General features: G+C 39.6%; 1 protein-coding gene across 3 annotated transcripts in view; it reads right to left on the bottom strand.

Moving 5' to 3' along the window:
- Positions 1-275: 275 nt before the first annotated feature.
- Ros1 (ROS proto-oncogene 1, receptor tyrosine kinase) overlaps positions 276-17,961 on the bottom strand; it is a 124,509-nt gene continuing 106,823 nt past the window's right edge. For all 3 annotated transcript variants that reach the window (XM_055599397.1, XM_055599396.1, XM_055599395.1), the window contains 5 exons: positions 15,735-15,832; positions 14,935-15,135; positions 13,769-13,903; positions 5,697-5,857; positions 276-672 (listed from right to left, as the gene is read on the bottom strand). In XM_055599397.1, the coding sequence (XP_055455372.1) occupies positions 362-672; positions 5,697-5,857; positions 13,769-13,903; positions 14,935-15,135; positions 15,735-15,832 (906 nt within the window). In that variant the 3' untranslated portion in view covers positions 276-361. The remainder of the gene's footprint in view (positions 673-5,696; positions 5,858-13,768; positions 13,904-14,934; positions 15,136-15,734; positions 15,833-17,961) is intronic.

Here is a 17,961-nt window from a genome sequence, read left to right as displayed (position 1 = left end):
AAGGACATATTCCTGTCACTAATCATTTAGCAGAGATGTTTGTACTGCATCCCAGACAGCAGGGTAGGCAGTGTTCTGAAGTAAAGGGCTGCAGAAAAGAGGGACAGTGACTGATGTTTTCCTCCCAGACTTAGAATTTGTCCTGAGATTTCCCCACACACGAAGCTTCCTCTCACAATCAACTGAAGGTTAGGTCACTGGTAAAGAGAATGCTGTGAATGAAACCAAATGGCTCTTGGAATCAAGAACAGTACTTAGGAACTTCGCTTTGTCAATTAAGACCATCACCACACCTTTATTCTTTGCTGCAAGTAACTTAACATGATGTTGATCATAGAGCTGTATTTACAATAAGATGCTATTACTCAGACACATCTCCATGTCCACTGTGAGCAAGGCAGGCGTAGTTCAGGCCTTCAGACCTGCCAGGAGGACCATAAGCCATGTGCTGTTCTTGGCAGAAATCTTTGTTTGCATGTGGTTGCTTCTCATCTTTCTTCAGACCATGAGACCCAGATTCCTTAGGACCTAGAGGACCGTCATAGTTTTCCTCACCTTCGCTACACTTTGTGGCAAGTACCATATATTTTAATCCTTCTTGGTTCTTGATTTCTGCCAAGGCAACTGGCATCTCATCATCTGAATTCAAAGCAGCCATTCTATTATCTTCACCTGTAAGCGGATAGAGATGCTGTTACCTTATCCATCTAACTTCTTTTGTTTCTAATAAAAATACACAAGCCCTATATGAACTGGGGCAACTTCAGCTTTGTATATTTGCTTGGCAGGCTCTTATGAGGACATCTGAATGCCAGGAAGACAAGAGTAAAGAGAGCTGGCTCCCTGTCCTTTAGTGCACGGTGCTCTAGAAGAGGAGCAGACATATCAGAGTAAGTGGTGCTGTGCAATTACATAAAGGACTGTATAAAGTATCCCACGAGGGAGAGAATATACTTACACGGTGGAACAGGTCACTGCCTTTATGATAAAGGTTAGGAGCTCCTTGTCTCGAATCGCCTTTGACCTGGTCATCATACTTTATCATACAATTGAGTATCTACCTTTAAAGGCACTATAAATATTCCTTCATATTTGGCCATTTAACTACTTATTTTCAAAGCACATTTTTCTTCTCCCTCTCCTTTTTCTTCAAACATTTTTATGAGTCTTTTGTAAATTTTGCTTGCATGCATCAGATGCCCTGGAACTGGAGTTGCAGAGAGTTGTGAATGTGGATGCTGGGAATTGAACCCAGGACCTGGAAGAGCAGTTACCTCTCTTTACCACTGAGCCATTTCTCCAGCCCTTTTCTCTCTTTTTTAAAAAATATGGTCTAGCTATGTAGACCAGATTAGCCATGAACTGGAAGTGATCTTCCAGCATCAGCCTCACAAGTGCTGGGATTTCCAGGTGTGTACCACCATGCCAGGTTACTGACTGCTTGTTAAGATAATGCATAAGATATACAATCTACCAGGAGTAAGGTATGTACTGCCTATCTATAACACAGAGTCATTGCTCTCTAAAGTTTACATTCAGGTAAAAAGAGATGCTCAGTAAACCAGTAGACCATGGAGAGCAGTGGGCAGAGGAAGGGCCTAGAGAATAATAACATGGAAAGGAGCTACTACTTTAAATAGTGGTCATAAAGTACCCCTGAGCAAGGTAAGATTCTAGCAGACATGTAGATTAAATAAGGAAACTTTCCATGTAGATCTTTCATTTTGGTTTTTTTGTTTGTTTTTGTTTTGTTTTTCTTGTTCATCACAGTATAAGAAATTAAACCTAGGGCCTCAACCACGTTGCCTGAGTCATTTACCACGGAACTACGTGCCTGTCCTTCCATAAGTTTTTGAGACTGGGTAACCCTGAGTTTCCCAGGAAGACTTGAACTCACAGCCTTTCTACCTCAGCCTTAAGAGTGTGGGGTAACAGGAATGTACCACTCACCCTGCCTCCCCTTTTAGCCCTGTGTTGGTTCAGCTGTGCCGCTATTCTAAGAGCATTGAAAGGAGAGACAAGAACAAGGCTTCAGAGGCAGGAGGATGCCAGATGAAGTAACAGCAGGAAGCTGATGGGGCTGGTCATCTTCAGCAGTGCACATGAGGAAAAGAGTGCACACCTGGCCATGTTGGGTGGCGAGGTTGAAGGAGGAGGCTGGTGACTGGCAGTAAATGAATAATTACTACGATTATTGTTCAAGATTATCCTTATAGAGCCCTTATTGTGCAGTGAGCAACATTTTAAGCTATAGTCATATGTTAACTCATTTTTTCCTATTGATTAGGTACTGTTACTGTCTGCACTTAAAAGATGAGAAAGACGGGGGATGAAGGAGCTCAATAATGTGCTCAAGGCCATATAGCTAGGATGTGTTTGTATCCTGACACGCCTCTCTCAGAGGTGGGTTGAATTTCCATGCTGTGTGAGGAGCAGTGAGGATAATGCACTTTTCATGAGATGTCAACTTTGCCTAATACCCAAGCGCTGAATAGCCAGGGATAACCCAAATTCTACTGTGGGTATTGCCAATATGCACTACAGATATTAATTAAGTTGCTATCTATAATAATAGCAATAGGAAACATCAACAAATAATATATTTAACATTAAGTCATTGAGCAGCTCCAATGGAGTTGCTTTTCATTATGATGGCTCGAAGAATTCACACAACTTATGCTTATAGTTCCCATTTTCCACTCTTGTTAGCTCTTTCACTGACGTCCATTTAGTCTATTCCACCATGCAAAAGTTTAATTATTTTTGCTTTGATGAATTTGAGGGAATAGAAAAGATCATTTATATAAAACAGATAATTTCCTTTTTGCAAATTATGCTTCTGTGTGCCTAAGAAAAACCATTAACTACCCACTTCATTGGTTCAGAGTGCTGGCAGCAATATTTAGTAACTTGATCCTGGCAAGCTTTTAGCAATTAATACATCTTGTTGCATAAAGAGCTCGGGAGAGATGGTGATGATGGGGAAGCTTGTCTGATACGTTTGTTTAAGAGTATTCGCTACAAAAATCTGCAGATCAGAGTTAAGGCCGATATTCTGAACAAAGGTAGTAGCACTCAGCAACCTCTTTAGAAGGGAAATATTAAAATAAAGACTTCCGAGTAAGACAGGGTATTTAGAGGCGAGACATATGCCGGCTGACTGGCTATGTTTAGAACAGCACAGGAGCATTGAGATTTGTTTCCTGTAGAACTCTCTGGGCTGGTGAGGTGATGTTTACACAAATGTTGGGATGAAGTCACTGGGATATTTTTACTAGGTGCCCAGATATGTTACTAATCTCTCTGTCTCTCTCTCTCTCTCTCTCTCTCTCTCTCTCTCTCTCTCCTCTCCTCTCCTCTCCTCTCCTCTCTCTCTGTTCTTTCCTCCTCCCCTTCTACCATGTCCCCCTTCTGACCTCCTTCTCCCCCATTAGGTCAGTAGGAGCAGAAGATAGGCATAGCATTATTGCTATTATTGCTGTAATTCTACAGTGCTTTATTTGAAAAATGGAAAAAAAGTTTCCAGGGACTTTCTTGGTTTCTTATACGTCTCCCACATTGACAGCAAAGATTGACACTTCAGTGCTGTGTTAAATATGCTCGTTAGTCTGCAAAGCAGCAAACTACCACTAAACACATTTCTCATGTATTATAAATAATAATTACATTGAGGTTTGCCTTACAAAAACTGCTTCAGGATTTACATCTTTGCAAATATGCAAACTCCCCTCTTCCTTCTGTTTCTTCTCTCATACCTGCCTCTCTTCTTCAATCATAACCTTGGGTGTCATAGCTTCTAGTGGTTCGCCTACTTCTTTCCATTCCTTAACTTCAAACAGTAGAATGATAATTTCTCTTTTACTAGTTAGACTTCTGTCAGCCCAGATTAGTCTCTGAATCATCATAGTTTGTTTTCTGTTACAATTTCCTGCCTCCTTATTCCGAATGCTTATGTTTACTCTCTGATTTTATTAATGATATTTATCTACTTCTTTTTGTTTTTTTAAGAAAATATCTCGCTCTAGAACTCCCTTTGTAAACCCAGCTAGCTTTGAATTTATGATAATATCTGTCTAGTAAGTGCTGGGATTGTAGCCATGTGTCACTACATTGGACTTCCCTTATAATATTTAGACTGTCAACATTCAGCATATAAATATATTTTTGTATAACCAAACCAACATGGTGCATCATTTCTAGCAAGCAGCTAGGGATAAGTTCTTTTGTTCTGTCTGGTGGTACAGCCCAATCTTTTGTAGCGTAATCCAGAGAGTGTATGACCATGTCTTGATGTCGGCATCACTTGCTACCTTTCTCAGCCTCATAGGTGAACCACTAATAGGTCTATGGAAACTTCTGGTAGAACTTCAGGAAAAGATAACCTCTCAGGACCATGGGAGCAGCCTTGGTGATTTTGGTAAAATATGTTTAATGCACTAGGAAGGAAAGACTCCATGAGTAAAAACCTGAATTTTTAAAATATAATGCAAGTAGAGCCCAGCACACTTGTAATCTTAGCACTCTCAAGGGGAGACAAGAGGATTGGTAATTCAAAGTTGTGGTGGTTTGAATAAAAATGGCCCCCATAGGTCCATAGGGAGTGGCAGTATTATGAGGTGAGGTGTGGCTTTGTTGGAGGAGGTGTGTCACTAGGGGGTGAGCTTTGAAGTCTCAGATATTCAAAGCATGCCCAGTGTGACAGTTCTTTTTCTGCTGCCTTTGGATCTGAAGTAGGACTTTCAGATACCTCTCCAGCACCATGACTGCCTGCATGCCACCATGCTTCCCACCATGATGACAAGGGACTAAACCTCTCAACTGTGAGCCAGCCCCAATTAAATGTTTTCCTTTATAAGAATTGCCACGGTCATGGTGTTTCTTCACAGAAATAGAAACCCTAAGACAAAAATCATCCTCAGTTACATGGTGAGTGTGAGGCCAGCTTGGGCTACATATGGCTATGTTTCAAAAGAATAATTAAATAAAATATAGAATACAGGTCAGCTGTAAGATCCATGTACCCCTTTGTAAGGCTGGCTATTTCTGTAGCACTCACCCACTCCTTCCTTCACTAGCTGATCATTGTACTTTGGGTTTCCATGACAACAGTCCCTTGGGGTTTTCCTCGTTTTTTTCTGTCTTCTCCTCTTCATGCCCACCAAGTTGTTTTTGCCAGTCCCTCATATTCATGCATACCAAAATACATATTTTTAGGAAAACATACAAATAGAAAGATATTCATTAAAGTAATTAGACTTGTTGTTTGGCAGGGGGGAGAGGGAGTCAAACCAGAGAAAAATATGGAGACAAACGGACTAAACAAATAAACAAAATGAGGGAGAAGCCCTACAGAGGCCAATGATGATAATGTGCCATAAACAGAGAGTCTGTAATTATCTAAACTAGACTCCGCAGTTGAAATACAACTGATGAAAGGTAGGGAGGCCACGAACAGACTGAAGAGAAACAGCCTAGCAAGTGAACTCTCCTTTCGACTACCTTAGCTAAGCATGATCTGTTTCTTTAAGTTTAATATACAATACAAGGTATTTTTTTCAAAGAGGTATACAACAAACAGTATAATGACAGTACTAGCATAATATTATCCTTACATACCCTAATGTACCTGCTATGTAGATCCCATTATAACCTTTTTCAGTCACACTGGGGAAAAAATTCTGAAGGCTCACACTTACCTTCATAGCCTTCATTGATGACTCCACGGGCACGTGTTTCTTCGCACTGAGAAACAGTATTTAAGGAAAAACTTCTGAATGACTGAAGCTGGTCTTGAATGTCATGGAAAGTGGGTCTTTGGTTAGGTTCCTGAGCCCAGCATTGAGACATTAAATTCCACCTGGACATGTGGGTAAAGATGAGAAAGTACACAATGACAGGATGTTGTTACTGATATAAGATCTGGGGAAGGGGGATGTTAGAGAGCCAGAGTTGTTTCTACATTCCTGTGTTTAATACAAATCAACAGAGTGAAGATTAGTTTTTAAGAGCAGCTACAACATTAGAGCTTATAATACACAGGGCACGTCTTTTGAAAGGTTGACATTATCTCAGCAGTAACCAAATCTGAGTCAAAAGATGTGTAAATGGATGCTTGGAAATGTCTGCTTAGCACATCAAGGATCTACCACCTTTAAAAACTATTGAAGAAGCAGAGCTTTTTTTAACTTCATAGAAAGATACAACAAAATCTAAGGTTTACTCCATCTACAGAGATACACAGTGGCAGAAAGAGGATGAGAGGTGGAAACCAGATTAGAGTCCAGGACTATTCCTCATACACTACCAAGATTCATTCAGACACTCCCAGCTCCTCAGACATTCACAGCCAAGTGGACTGAATTGCCTTTTCCTGAATGACTTCCCAAGAAATGTATATACAGCACTTGTTACAGAATCTACCCATTGACTCACCATACATGGATTAGACATTTGTTTTACACCAGCATAACATTGGGAGCTAGGGTTTCCAGCAGTGTGGTTCCTGTCTTTACAGGTGAAATGTACAGAAAATGAAAAACAGTGACAATTTATCACACTGCAACTGAAATGAAGGGGGCGGGAAATAACTTTCTAAATATTGTCTATAATTAAATATTTTTAAGGTTCCCACCTAAAAGAAGATAGTCAACTTCATTTAAGAGGATGTGCTATATGATCTAGTTCAATTCACCATTTTAAACGATCTTTTTAGATAATGGTCACATTTCCCTGTAATAACTCAGTTTGTCTCATTTCTAGGCTATTCCCATCCCATCCATCCTTCTTTCCAAATAGCATCAATATATGCACCAGAAAAGAAAGAGGCATATTGCTATGTGGTGGCACCACAAGGGACCCTCCCTAATCTCCAGGTCTGATCTGGAATTCAATCCAGAGTAACAGGCCTCATCCCCCCTGTGTGTACCCATACAACCAAGTCTCTGTCAGCTGTGCTGGTTCTTGGGTATCTTTCCCCTTAAGTAGAGCGTCCATCGTCTCTAGCCTCAGGCTTCTCTATGACTCTATCATAGCTTGGATCTGTAGATGGGTCTCAGGAAAGCCACTCCCATTTCTGCTGTGTCCCCATATGCTACCTGGCTAAATACCTAACTCTGCACAAAATATTCATACCCTATGGGAAGCAAAAACAGTCTGGAACATAAACCTGATTTTCTCCGTCTGACATGCCATTCCACCTTTGTAACTATGACCAGTCTCCCTGTGTCAAAGCAGGAAGGGGAGGGAGGGTCATTTGTTCAATGTTTTCCCTGCCATCCCTGCAAAGGCAAAGGCACTGCTTTTGTTTCTGACCTTGCTGTGGCCCACACAGTCACTGGAAGCCTGCAGACGAGGACCTAGCTATCAAACACCTCCTACCTCTATCTAGGACATTCTCTTCTCACACTAGCCCAGAGCTTAAAAGCAATGAAGCTTCTACTCAGGCTCTCTTTAACAGTGTAGTAGTTAACACTGGTACAGTAGCTCAACTTGGTATTTCATACACCACTAATACCGAGCTAAAGGACTCTGGGTAGCTCTGTTACCTCCATGACTGGTTTTCTAAGCTATAAACTTTTTAAGAATTTAGTTATTTTAAAAATTCAGTTAGTTATTTATATAAATTTTCATATATGAGTACCTTATATACACTTTGTATACATATGTCTCTCTATATATACATATATATTTCTATCCCTTCCCCCAGCTCTTCCCATGTTCCTCACTCGCTCTCGACAATTTTATAACCTCTTCTTTTTAAATTATTGTTGTTAAACACACATTCATATATACACATATACCTACGGAGCTCATTTAGCATTTCACATGTGTACATGTACTTAGGGCTGACCACTTGAGATGAAAGAGTTCATCCCTCAAAAATGTTGATTTTCCCTTGCTCAGCTGCCATTGTCTGTAGCTCTTCATCTACAGGGAGGACCTTAGAAAAATTTCCAGTCCACGTTCACAAATCAAATTGGGCAGGTCCATATTGCTAAAATTCCATGGGTATAGCTTCCTGTCATGTCTAGAAGACACATGTATGAGCAATTACATGCTTTCTTTTTTCTTTCTGTCTTTCTTCCTTTCTTTTTCTTTTCTTTCTTTCTTTTTTTTTTGATTTTCAGAACAATGAAGCAGATTAAGGATGAACAGAGGAATAGATAAGTAAACACAAACCAGGAAGCATTTAAAAGTATTTGCATATCAATAGAAAAATATATAATTCAAATTGTACTGTGTTCTTCCAAAAACACAAGGAAAGTAAACATGTGTTCTAATACACGGGAACATTTCTGGTGAGCTCCCATGGAGGGTCCTGCTTCAGTGATGCCATTTCAGCCTGTGAGCTTGTAGGAAGAGAAGACCCTAGTCATTGGAGCAGAGTGTGTACAGCAATCAGGAAGTGCACTAAAAGAGAGGAAAGCACGGGCAAAGTGCTACATTTGGAAAGAGCTTGGCACATTTTAAAATCAAAGAAATCCAGAATGGCTGAAGTGCAATTGTGGAGGGGAGGAATGAAATGACCTCAGAAGGGGAAGCAGAGTCACATAAGTCTCACCAACCTAGCAAGCAGCTACTAGAGATCTAAAACTACACCCCTGCATTTGTAAAGGATAATTCCAGCTGATAGATGGGTATTGGATGGCAGAAGAGCCAAGTGGAAGCTATCGAATAAGAGGCATTATGGTTTGGACTAAGCAATGAGACTGGAACCAGAACAGGATTATATTCAATCACTAGGTGACAAATGCCCAGAAGTCACCATAGGTATTATATTTAAGTGTCTGTATTAGGAACTATAGTGCAGTCTTGAATATTTTATAATTAAACTCCACTTGTATTTATTTCACTTCTAGACATGTAGCTCAAGTCTAGGTTAGTGCTGAAAATCTGGGTATTGTGAAAAAACAACATTAGATGTTTTCTGTGGACTATTCCGATACCTTCAAGGGACAGACATATAGTTTGGTTACAGAATGCCAGAATTAGCTTTATTTTTTTCTTGTTGACTTTTTTCTTTTTTCTTTCTGTTTTTCTATATTAATTACAGTTTATTCACTTTATATCCCACCTGTAACCCCCCTCCCTCATTTCCTTCTAATCCCACCCTCTCTCCTTCATCTCCTCCCATGCTCCTCTACAATCCCACTGATAAGGGAAGTCCTCCTTCCCTTCCATCTGACTGTAGCCTATCAGGTCTCATCAGGACTGGATGCATTGTCTTCCTCTGTGGCCTGGTAAGGCTGCTCCCCTCTGAGGGGGGAGGTGATCAAAGAGCCAGCCACCGAATTCATGACAGAGACAGTCCCTGTTCCCCTTTCTAGGGTACCCACTTGGAGACTGAGCTGCCATGGGCTACAGGGGTGCTAGATTATCTCCATGCATGGTCCTTGGTTGGTGTATCAGTCTCAGAAAAGACCCCCGGGCCCAGATTTCTTGGCTCTCTTGCTCTCCTTGTGGAGCTCCTGTCCTCTCCAGGTCTTTCTACCTCCCCCTTCTTTCATAAGATTCCCTGCACTCTGCCCAAAGTTTGGCTATGAGCCTCAGCATCTGCTTTGATTAACTTTATTTTTATTATGCTAGAATCACAGTTGAGAAAGATCTAAACAATGACCAAATCCATAGCCTCCTCTTTTATAATCTGTGTCTTGTAGGCACAAAGCTGACCCGCTGATTTCACAGATAAGATTATAGTTGATATCAAATTGCAGGTCCTAAGGCAGTAATTAAAACATAATCTAGAAGTTTTCTTAAGAATTAAAATGAGAAAAACAAGTAATTCTTCAAGGCAGTGCTTCTGAGAATAGAGATGATTGCCTAGATACTGGCAAAATATGTCAAGCCATCGCATTTCAAAGTTTTGGCTTATTGGTAACCTACGTAATAGACACTACTTGGAGGAGTGGAAGAAAGAGGAAGGAGAAAGAAGAAAGTGAAGGCAGTCACCCCATGGCTGACACTTAACCTGTCAGCCACACATCTGCCCTTGTCCTCTCAAAGTGCTGGCTCTTATTTTATCTATATAATTTCTTTGCATAGATGTGCTTAATATTTTTATCTAGGAAGGATTCTTACCTTGCATTAAATTTAGTCATCACTCTTAATCTTCTAGATGGCAAAACACAATATACAAAGCCTGTCTGTCCCAGTAGGCAGAGACGGACACAGATTAAGAAGCGAGGAGCTACATAAAGCTAAAATAAAAGACTGTAGCCTTGGACAGCAATAAACTGGCAACGGGATGAAGTGAAGAGGCTTTTAAGAATTTAATAATCCTAAGAAAGCTTTACTTAGGTCTTTCAAGTAAATTAGCAATTACAGCTGTGGCTCAGGGGTGGCGTCTTAGCAATGCTCATGTCGGTGCCTAGTACTGTACATGACACACCTCCAAAGGCACAGTAACAAACACTATACTTTATACTATACTAGATGCATTTGCTATTTCTTGGGTTCATTTAAATTTGTATGGGATGCTTGTTCTAATCTAGGAGAGTACCCACTATACTTGGAATAATTCATTTGGCTAAGTATTGGGCTTCAAATCCTCCCCCTGCTAATGTGACTCTTTGATCTTCTTTACATCTTTGCTTTTGTTTTGTTTTGTTCCAAAATAGCATGAGACTCGTTAGTGTGTTCAGTATTACTCTTCATGCATATTAAAGTCCTTGGCTTCATGAAGCCATTGAAGTTCAACAGGGGAACATGTCATGGCATCTTTTACTTTTAAGCAGGCAAGTGTCTGTAACTATTTAAATAAGACACACAAAAAAAATACAAACTTCAAGAATCCCTCTTCTCATTGTGTACAATCCCAGAGAGACATTCTTAGGACTGAGCTGAACATTTTTCAGAGTCGAAGTGATAAGTTCTGACTGCATGGCCTGCCACTGTTGCCTCCTACATCTGCGGGTCTCTCCAACAAGCCTGCCACTGTGATGTGTCCATCACAAGGCCCCAGAAAGCTCTTACTTACAGAAGATGTCCCTTTGATCCTGTTTCTTCACAGGAATGGTGTGGTGGTTGCTCACGGTAAGATCTGGAGAGAGAACAGTGTCTGCTGGGCTTTAGGCTTTCCCCTGTCCACCTGAGCCTTTGCACAGACTCCAGGAATGCTCTGAACTCCAAATTCCAGCAATAGCTAAGGAGAGCAGGGTTTGCAGAGCTCACCTGACTCAGAAAGCAGCCAGGTGCTGAGCATTTAGGTGGTGAGTGGAAGGCGCAGTGAGGCTCAGTGCAGACTTTCAGCCTCTAAGCTGTGCCTGTGACCTCAGAGAAGCGCTTCAAATAAAACTTAGTCCCCCTTGGGCTCCAAGAAGAGAAGTTAATCTTTATCATGACAACTTAAGGCCATGGCCAGATTGAATGGCATGAAAGCTCTACTTCCCAGGCAGCTTGTTTCCGTGGTGTCTCTCAGTGCTTCCCGGGGATCTGCAGAGTCACAAAGCTAAAAGTACTGCTCATTTTTTATGATGCCCAAACTAATTACAGAACCACCAACGGGCAGTCTTGGTTTCAGGAAAGTATATTTTAATAAAAAGTGGGTCAACACTCAATGGTATTCATGGAGGGTTTTTGTTTGTTTGTTGTTTTGTTTCTTAAGCTTTGTTTGGCCTTTTTTTTTTCTTAACCTACAGGTCTTTTGATTATATGTTATGGTTTATGATTTAGTGTTTTTATGGGATTTCTGTGTTTGTCAGTGTGTGTGTGTGTGTGTGTGTGTGTGCATCTACATGTGTCTCTTGTGCACTTCTTTGCATCTTTGTTTTTCTTTGATTTGTTTTGTCCTATTCAGTTTTGCTTGTTTTCATTTTGACTTATTTTATTATTACTTTTTTTAGACAGCTGTTTGCTTCTAATAAGAGAAACTGAAGAAGGATGTGGGTTTGGGTGGTTGGCGGAGTTGGAGATGATATGGGAGGAGTCAGGGGAAGAGAAACCATAAGCAGAATATGTCATATAAAAGTAGTAAAAAATAGGTCAATAATATATTCATTTAAGAAATTATTTAAGACAAAAGTAAACTAAATGTTAGCCTTTCCCTCTATTCCTAATAAGAACATTCTAGTATTTCTTCCTCCTTGAGTTTTTAATTCCTTTGAATACAGCAAAATCTGAGATACTTATGCATTTTATTTCACCACACATCAATTTATATTCATTTTCATTATCCCAAGACAAGATAACTGAACACAGAAAAATGTAAAATTCAATAATCTATTTCTTAAAAGCCTATCCAAAAGTATTGCATGTTTTTTGATGATATATGTTCCCTACCCCTTGTGGAAGAGAATAACATGAAAGACAAAATTATAAAAGCATAAGGGAAATTTTTTTATAATTACGATTCTAGAAGGAATTTCTGAGTGTTTAAGGTATGAGTAGGAGGTAGAAAATAGTGATCAGTTTTCAAACTATGTAGTTAAAAATCTATTGCATGTTTGGGCATACTAGGTTTTTTTCCCCCTGTAGCCCTAAATTTAATGTCTGCTATTATTTATTTAAGTTAAAGGTTTTCTCATCTTCCCCCAAGACACTTACAAATCAGTTTAAGGCCCTGCTATCAAATGTGGCCAGGCGTGCACGCATCGGAAAGGTCTGAAGGCTGAATCAGAAACATGTGGCAATTTATATCTTCTAGCTAGAAGACTGAAATTATGCAGAAACATTCACTGGTACAGCGTCCAACCAAGGTGCCCAGCTCTTAATCATTCCTTGGCTCAACTCTAAATAGTGCTCGAAATAACACAGCACAGTCAAGGCAGTACAACCGCGGTGTGCATCCGCATACTGCTAATTCCTTCTGCATTTGTCTGTACCACACAGTTTAGCACTTTATTATGTGCTGGCTAGACATCCGCCTGATGCCTCCACCATCTCACCCAGAGTACATTCCAAGATGCACAAGAGCTGTGGACCTGCCGTAAAGACCTCTGTACACACACAATCCTTGGCTTGGCAGGGTATGTGTGATAGTTTCTACTTGCTTGTTATTTGTTGTTGTTGTTGTTGTTTTTAATAAATCTTTTAGGTGAAATACCCCTTTAAAAAAGTCCCAAGATGTGGTGTTTCTGTCGATATTATCCACGGGAAGTGAATAACTATTCCGCACAGCTGAAATTTTTTCCCTTTGTAATTAAGCTCAAGTCATTCACATGTAAGGAGCTGCTATTAGAACTCAACGTAGCCAGGATCAATTTGACCAAGTTATTGTACATTACAACATTATTTTTACGCAATTATAGTTGTGTTTTACTGTATGTCACAGCAATTTTGTGTTAAGTGTATAAACAAATCAATCTGTATAATTTTTAGCAATACTATATTCCATCAATCAGTATAAGTTATATCAAAAAGACAATTGAACTTTTAACTATTATATTTCTATGTAATAGAATATTTTAAAGTACAAATTAAGGTAATACCCAAATAAAGACTCTCAAAGTAAAATGAAGAAGTACACATACACACACACACACACACACACACACACAGATCTCATATTTACTTATTTGAATTTACTTACAATGACTACAAATATATTCTACTCTCCAAATTCTGGTACTGAAGTAAAATACAGCATGCATACATAAAAACAAAGCCCTAATGTATTGAGTAAATTAAATCCCACCCTCATTTTATAGTTTATGTGGGATGTGCAAATATATAAATCCCAGGTTTTCTTTAACAAGCCACTCCGGGGAGCGCTATGACTGCGTGTGCACATGTTTCTGTTTTGGGGGCGCTTATGTTAACATAATTAACTTACAGATCATCAGGACAATTTCTTGGTGGCTCCAGTCTCCCTCCTGCTTGCACATAGTTTAAAACATCAAGGTTGGAATGCACTGGATAAGGTTGATGACCAAGAGTTAAAATCTCCCAAACCAAAATTCCAAAAGACCTAGGACGTTAAAGGGTTCTCTTTAATTATATTTATTACAAACATCAGGTTTACAGTAGCTTCTCCAACATTATTATTCCTGAGGCTACAGGGTCTACTTTGTGATTGGCATTATTGGCCTTATAAAAAGCAAACAGGAGACTTAAAAGGAGGTTGATATTAAGAAAAAAATAGAACAAGACAGTGTGGATGAGCCACATTTCAAAGATGATAGAAAGGCTTGGGTGGCGGCGGGGGGGGGGAGATTTTATACACACACAGAGACCCAGACACACATGTGGAAACAGGCACACATGTACACAGAGACACAAGCACACAAGAGAACATGCAGACACACATGGAGGTGAGCAAGAGAGCTTGTCACCATTTTCTCCCCCCTGAATGTGAAGAGGATAAAATGGAGACAAACATGGAGAAGACAGTCGTAAATGAGAATGGATTGCTGAGGGTGAAGTTTCTCCTATATAATTTTCCTTGTGGCTTAAACAGCTTAAAATTCACTGAATTTATAAACTTTTAGAAGCTCGAATCAAAAGCTGGTAACCAACAAGCAAAACTCAAATAATCACAAGAGTAAACTTTCCCAATGTTCTATATATTTTTATGATCCATGACTTCAGTTCTATCTATAAACAAGTAGAGACATCCCCTATGGAAAGTATTGAGGCACATTCATGAGCCTTATTGATAAATAGCATTTCTACTAGATGCAAATATACACACTTTGGTGACTAGCAAAATACTTGAAATAAATGAGTCTATTTCATGTACTATTGTAAGATAAACAGTGAAAAAAATTATTGATAGCGGTGTAAAAGATATGAGACCTATAATAGATCTCCTTGACCACCAGCCTCAGGTGAGGCATTATATTTCCCTGCACATACATGGTTTCTCTCTCTTACAGAGAGAAACAGAGACAGAGAAAGAGGCAGAGAGAAAGAGAGAATAAAGTATAATTTAAAAACAAAATTAGACATCCTGATATTTAACAGTTTTGTCCCCATTTTTCTGTGTCATATTTAGCTCACCATACATCAGACTGAGAAGTGAAGATTCCATCCATCAAGTTTTCAGGAGCCATCCACCGCACAGGAAGCAGGCCTTCCCCTCTCTTTCTATAGTAATCATTTTTATAGATTTCCCTGGCAAGCCCAAAGTCACCAATCTTGACTACCCGAGGACTGGTATAATCTTTCACAGAGACAAGGCAATTCCGAGCTGCCAGATCCCTATGGTAGAAGTTATATTTGATAATGACAAGCAACATTCCAGAGATCATACAAGCAAGACTAGAAGGTCTGGAAAGAAGAAAGACATCTCATGACTAACACTAATTGACATTTTTGACAAGATCCGGAATCACTTAGGAAACAGACCTCTGAGCAAGTCTGAAAGGAGTTTCCATATTAGGTTAGTTGAGGTGGGAAACCTACTCTAATTTTGGACAACTATAGGATAGCTGATTAAATTTAAAAAAGAAAAGAAAAAGGAAGCCAGCTAAACCCAGCGTTCATCTCCCTGTGCTTCCTGAGTACAGATGTGGTGTGACCAGCTGCCTGACACTCCTGGTGCCATGACTGCCCTGCCATGATGGGCGGTTCCCTCAAACTATAGGCAAAATAAGCCCTTGCTCTCCTCCTTAAGTTGCACTTGTTGGAGATCGCTTTTCTCATAGCAATGAGAAAAGTAGCTAACACAGAGGCTATTTAGAGTGATACTGGTACTTTGAAGGAATAAGCATGTTTAAATTTTCTAGTACGGAGTACCCAAACTACACACAGTTGTCAGGTAACCGTCCAAGAACCTTGGACCCAGAGTATCACAGTACCTGTGGATGAAGTGCATTTGCTCCAAGTAGACACAGCCTTTTGAAATATCCACACACAGCTCTACAAGGTCAACCAAGGTGAGTAAAGGGCCGTGTAACTGTAAGAAATGAAGGAAACATTATAAGGACTTTCTCGCCTGGCACAAAATATATACACATATGTATGAATATATATGAATACAAAAATATGTATATATGTATATATGAGTGTGTACACTTGCATCGGATGCTCTAGAGGAATTTTATCATGGTTACAAGAACTCAAGAGGGAAATATAAAAATATGCTTGGTATCAAGCTATATTTGTAAATTTGAAATGTAGTTCTACCATCAAAAACGTGAATTTTCTTATTAATCACTTCTCTTGTATATAAAATGGGCATAATATGACAGACTTCTCCAGACTCAGAATAAGATATAAGATTTTGCTAACATACAGTAAGCACTTAATAAAGAAAATAAATGCTATCAGATATCATGGTAGTAACAATTATCTATTAAAAATAATAACCTGTGCCAGCTAGGTTAATGCCTTAATGGCTTTTGATTGTGTTAGTCAGGACAATGGGCTTGTTCTATATAGGTGCCCCCCCCAATGTAAATTGTTAGCAATACTATCTTTCCAGATTACATTTTTATCTATAAAAGCCAGCACAAATATAGACAAGCTTATCCTCATTGCAAGGAATTCTAGTAGGGAACAAAAGCCAGTCAGATTTTTTATTAGTAGCATATGGAGAAAATTCAAAGTTCCTGCCTGGAGGCCATAGTCATATATTGAGCCTTTCCATATCCCTGCAATTACCTTGGTCCAAGCCTTTATCATCCCTAATCTTATGCATCCAAAGACTTCCCATGTGTCCAGCCTCTTGTCTTTTCATTAGCTCCCTTGTTGTGCCTCACTTCCTGTAGAACCCATTATCAGATGTTGGGCACAGCCTCGTAGTAGCCCCAGGCTACATCAGACTCTCTACATGCCCATTAATTTCCCCTTCGCTTCTCTTCCCAGAAGCTGAACTTCAGTTTTCTGAACTCCTTGCCCTTCCTTAGATCTGCTCTGCATTTTTCAAGCCTCTTCCTTTTCCCACGCTATTCTTTCCTCAGTAGAATAGATACTTACTCTTGAGACTGCCCACATCCTTCACTGAGCTTCTCAAATGACTCTCGAACCCACCGTATCTTATACTTGGTCAATTGCTCATGCAAAGGTGCTGCTCCATGCTTTGCTCACTCCATCAAAGTGGATGTTGCCTTCTTATCCTAGGATGGAATACTGCCATGGCCCCATACATCTCTGCCGTGGCTGATTCCCCAGGCTCTGACCTGCTGTTCTAAATGAATCTTTATTAGGATTATAAAAATTCAAGAGGAAAATATTCAGATACTGTATCCATGGATTTGAAATGTAGTTCTGTTATCAATTCCTGGAATTTGCTTATATTTATTAAGTGGGCAATTTTCTTATACATAAAATGAACATAATACAACTGACCTTTCAAATTGAAAATAAGATATGTAATGTAGCTTACATATAACAAGCACCCAATAACTCCCCTTCTAAATCAGGCCCACCCAATACCTATGTCATGGCCTATGTCTGAATCCTGCCAGATATCCTGACTGGCTGACTAGCTGCTATGTAAACAGAACCCTACTTTTCTGTGAGCAAACCCCAATTTACCTGCAAACTTAAACTTCATGCTGGTGACTAGCATCTTTCTGATAAGATTTGCATGACGCTGCTGGCCTGCCTGAATCCCTATCCATGTTTCTTATCCTTTATAACATGTTGGAACACCCCATCATCCCGTATTTGGCCTCCTTAACATTAGATGCTACTATCACCTGCCACTTGTTGTTTCTTGCTAAACTTTCTAGTCATATTAAAGCCTGGTCAGTCTTTCCCTGCAAATGTTAATCACTCAATGAGACAGTACTTATTAACTCTTCCATCTCCTGCATTGGTTTTAGTTCAAATCATATGCTAAATACTCCAAGTAAGCAAAGGTATGGCTAGCCCAGCTCTCCCCAACTGGAAATTACTTTCCTTCCTCCATGGTCCAACAATGTATTCTCTAATCCACTCTAACTGTTTTTTCTGTTTTCTCCCTTACATGAATGACAAAGAAATGTGTCAACATGGCCTACCTACAGGAACTTTGAAATTTTACATATGCCTGTTTTTGTTTTTGTTTTTACTGGGTTTTTTTTTTTTTTTTTTTTTTTT

Source organism: Psammomys obesus, unplaced genomic scaffold, assembly GCF_907164565.1.
Source record: "Psammomys obesus unplaced genomic scaffold, mPsaObe1.curated_primary_1811, whole genome shotgun sequence".
Taxonomy (NCBI): Eukaryota; Metazoa; Chordata; class Mammalia; order Rodentia; family Muridae; genus Psammomys; species Psammomys obesus.
The sequence above is the reverse complement of the archived record's forward strand: the minus strand, read 5'-3'. Positions and strand labels throughout refer to the sequence as shown.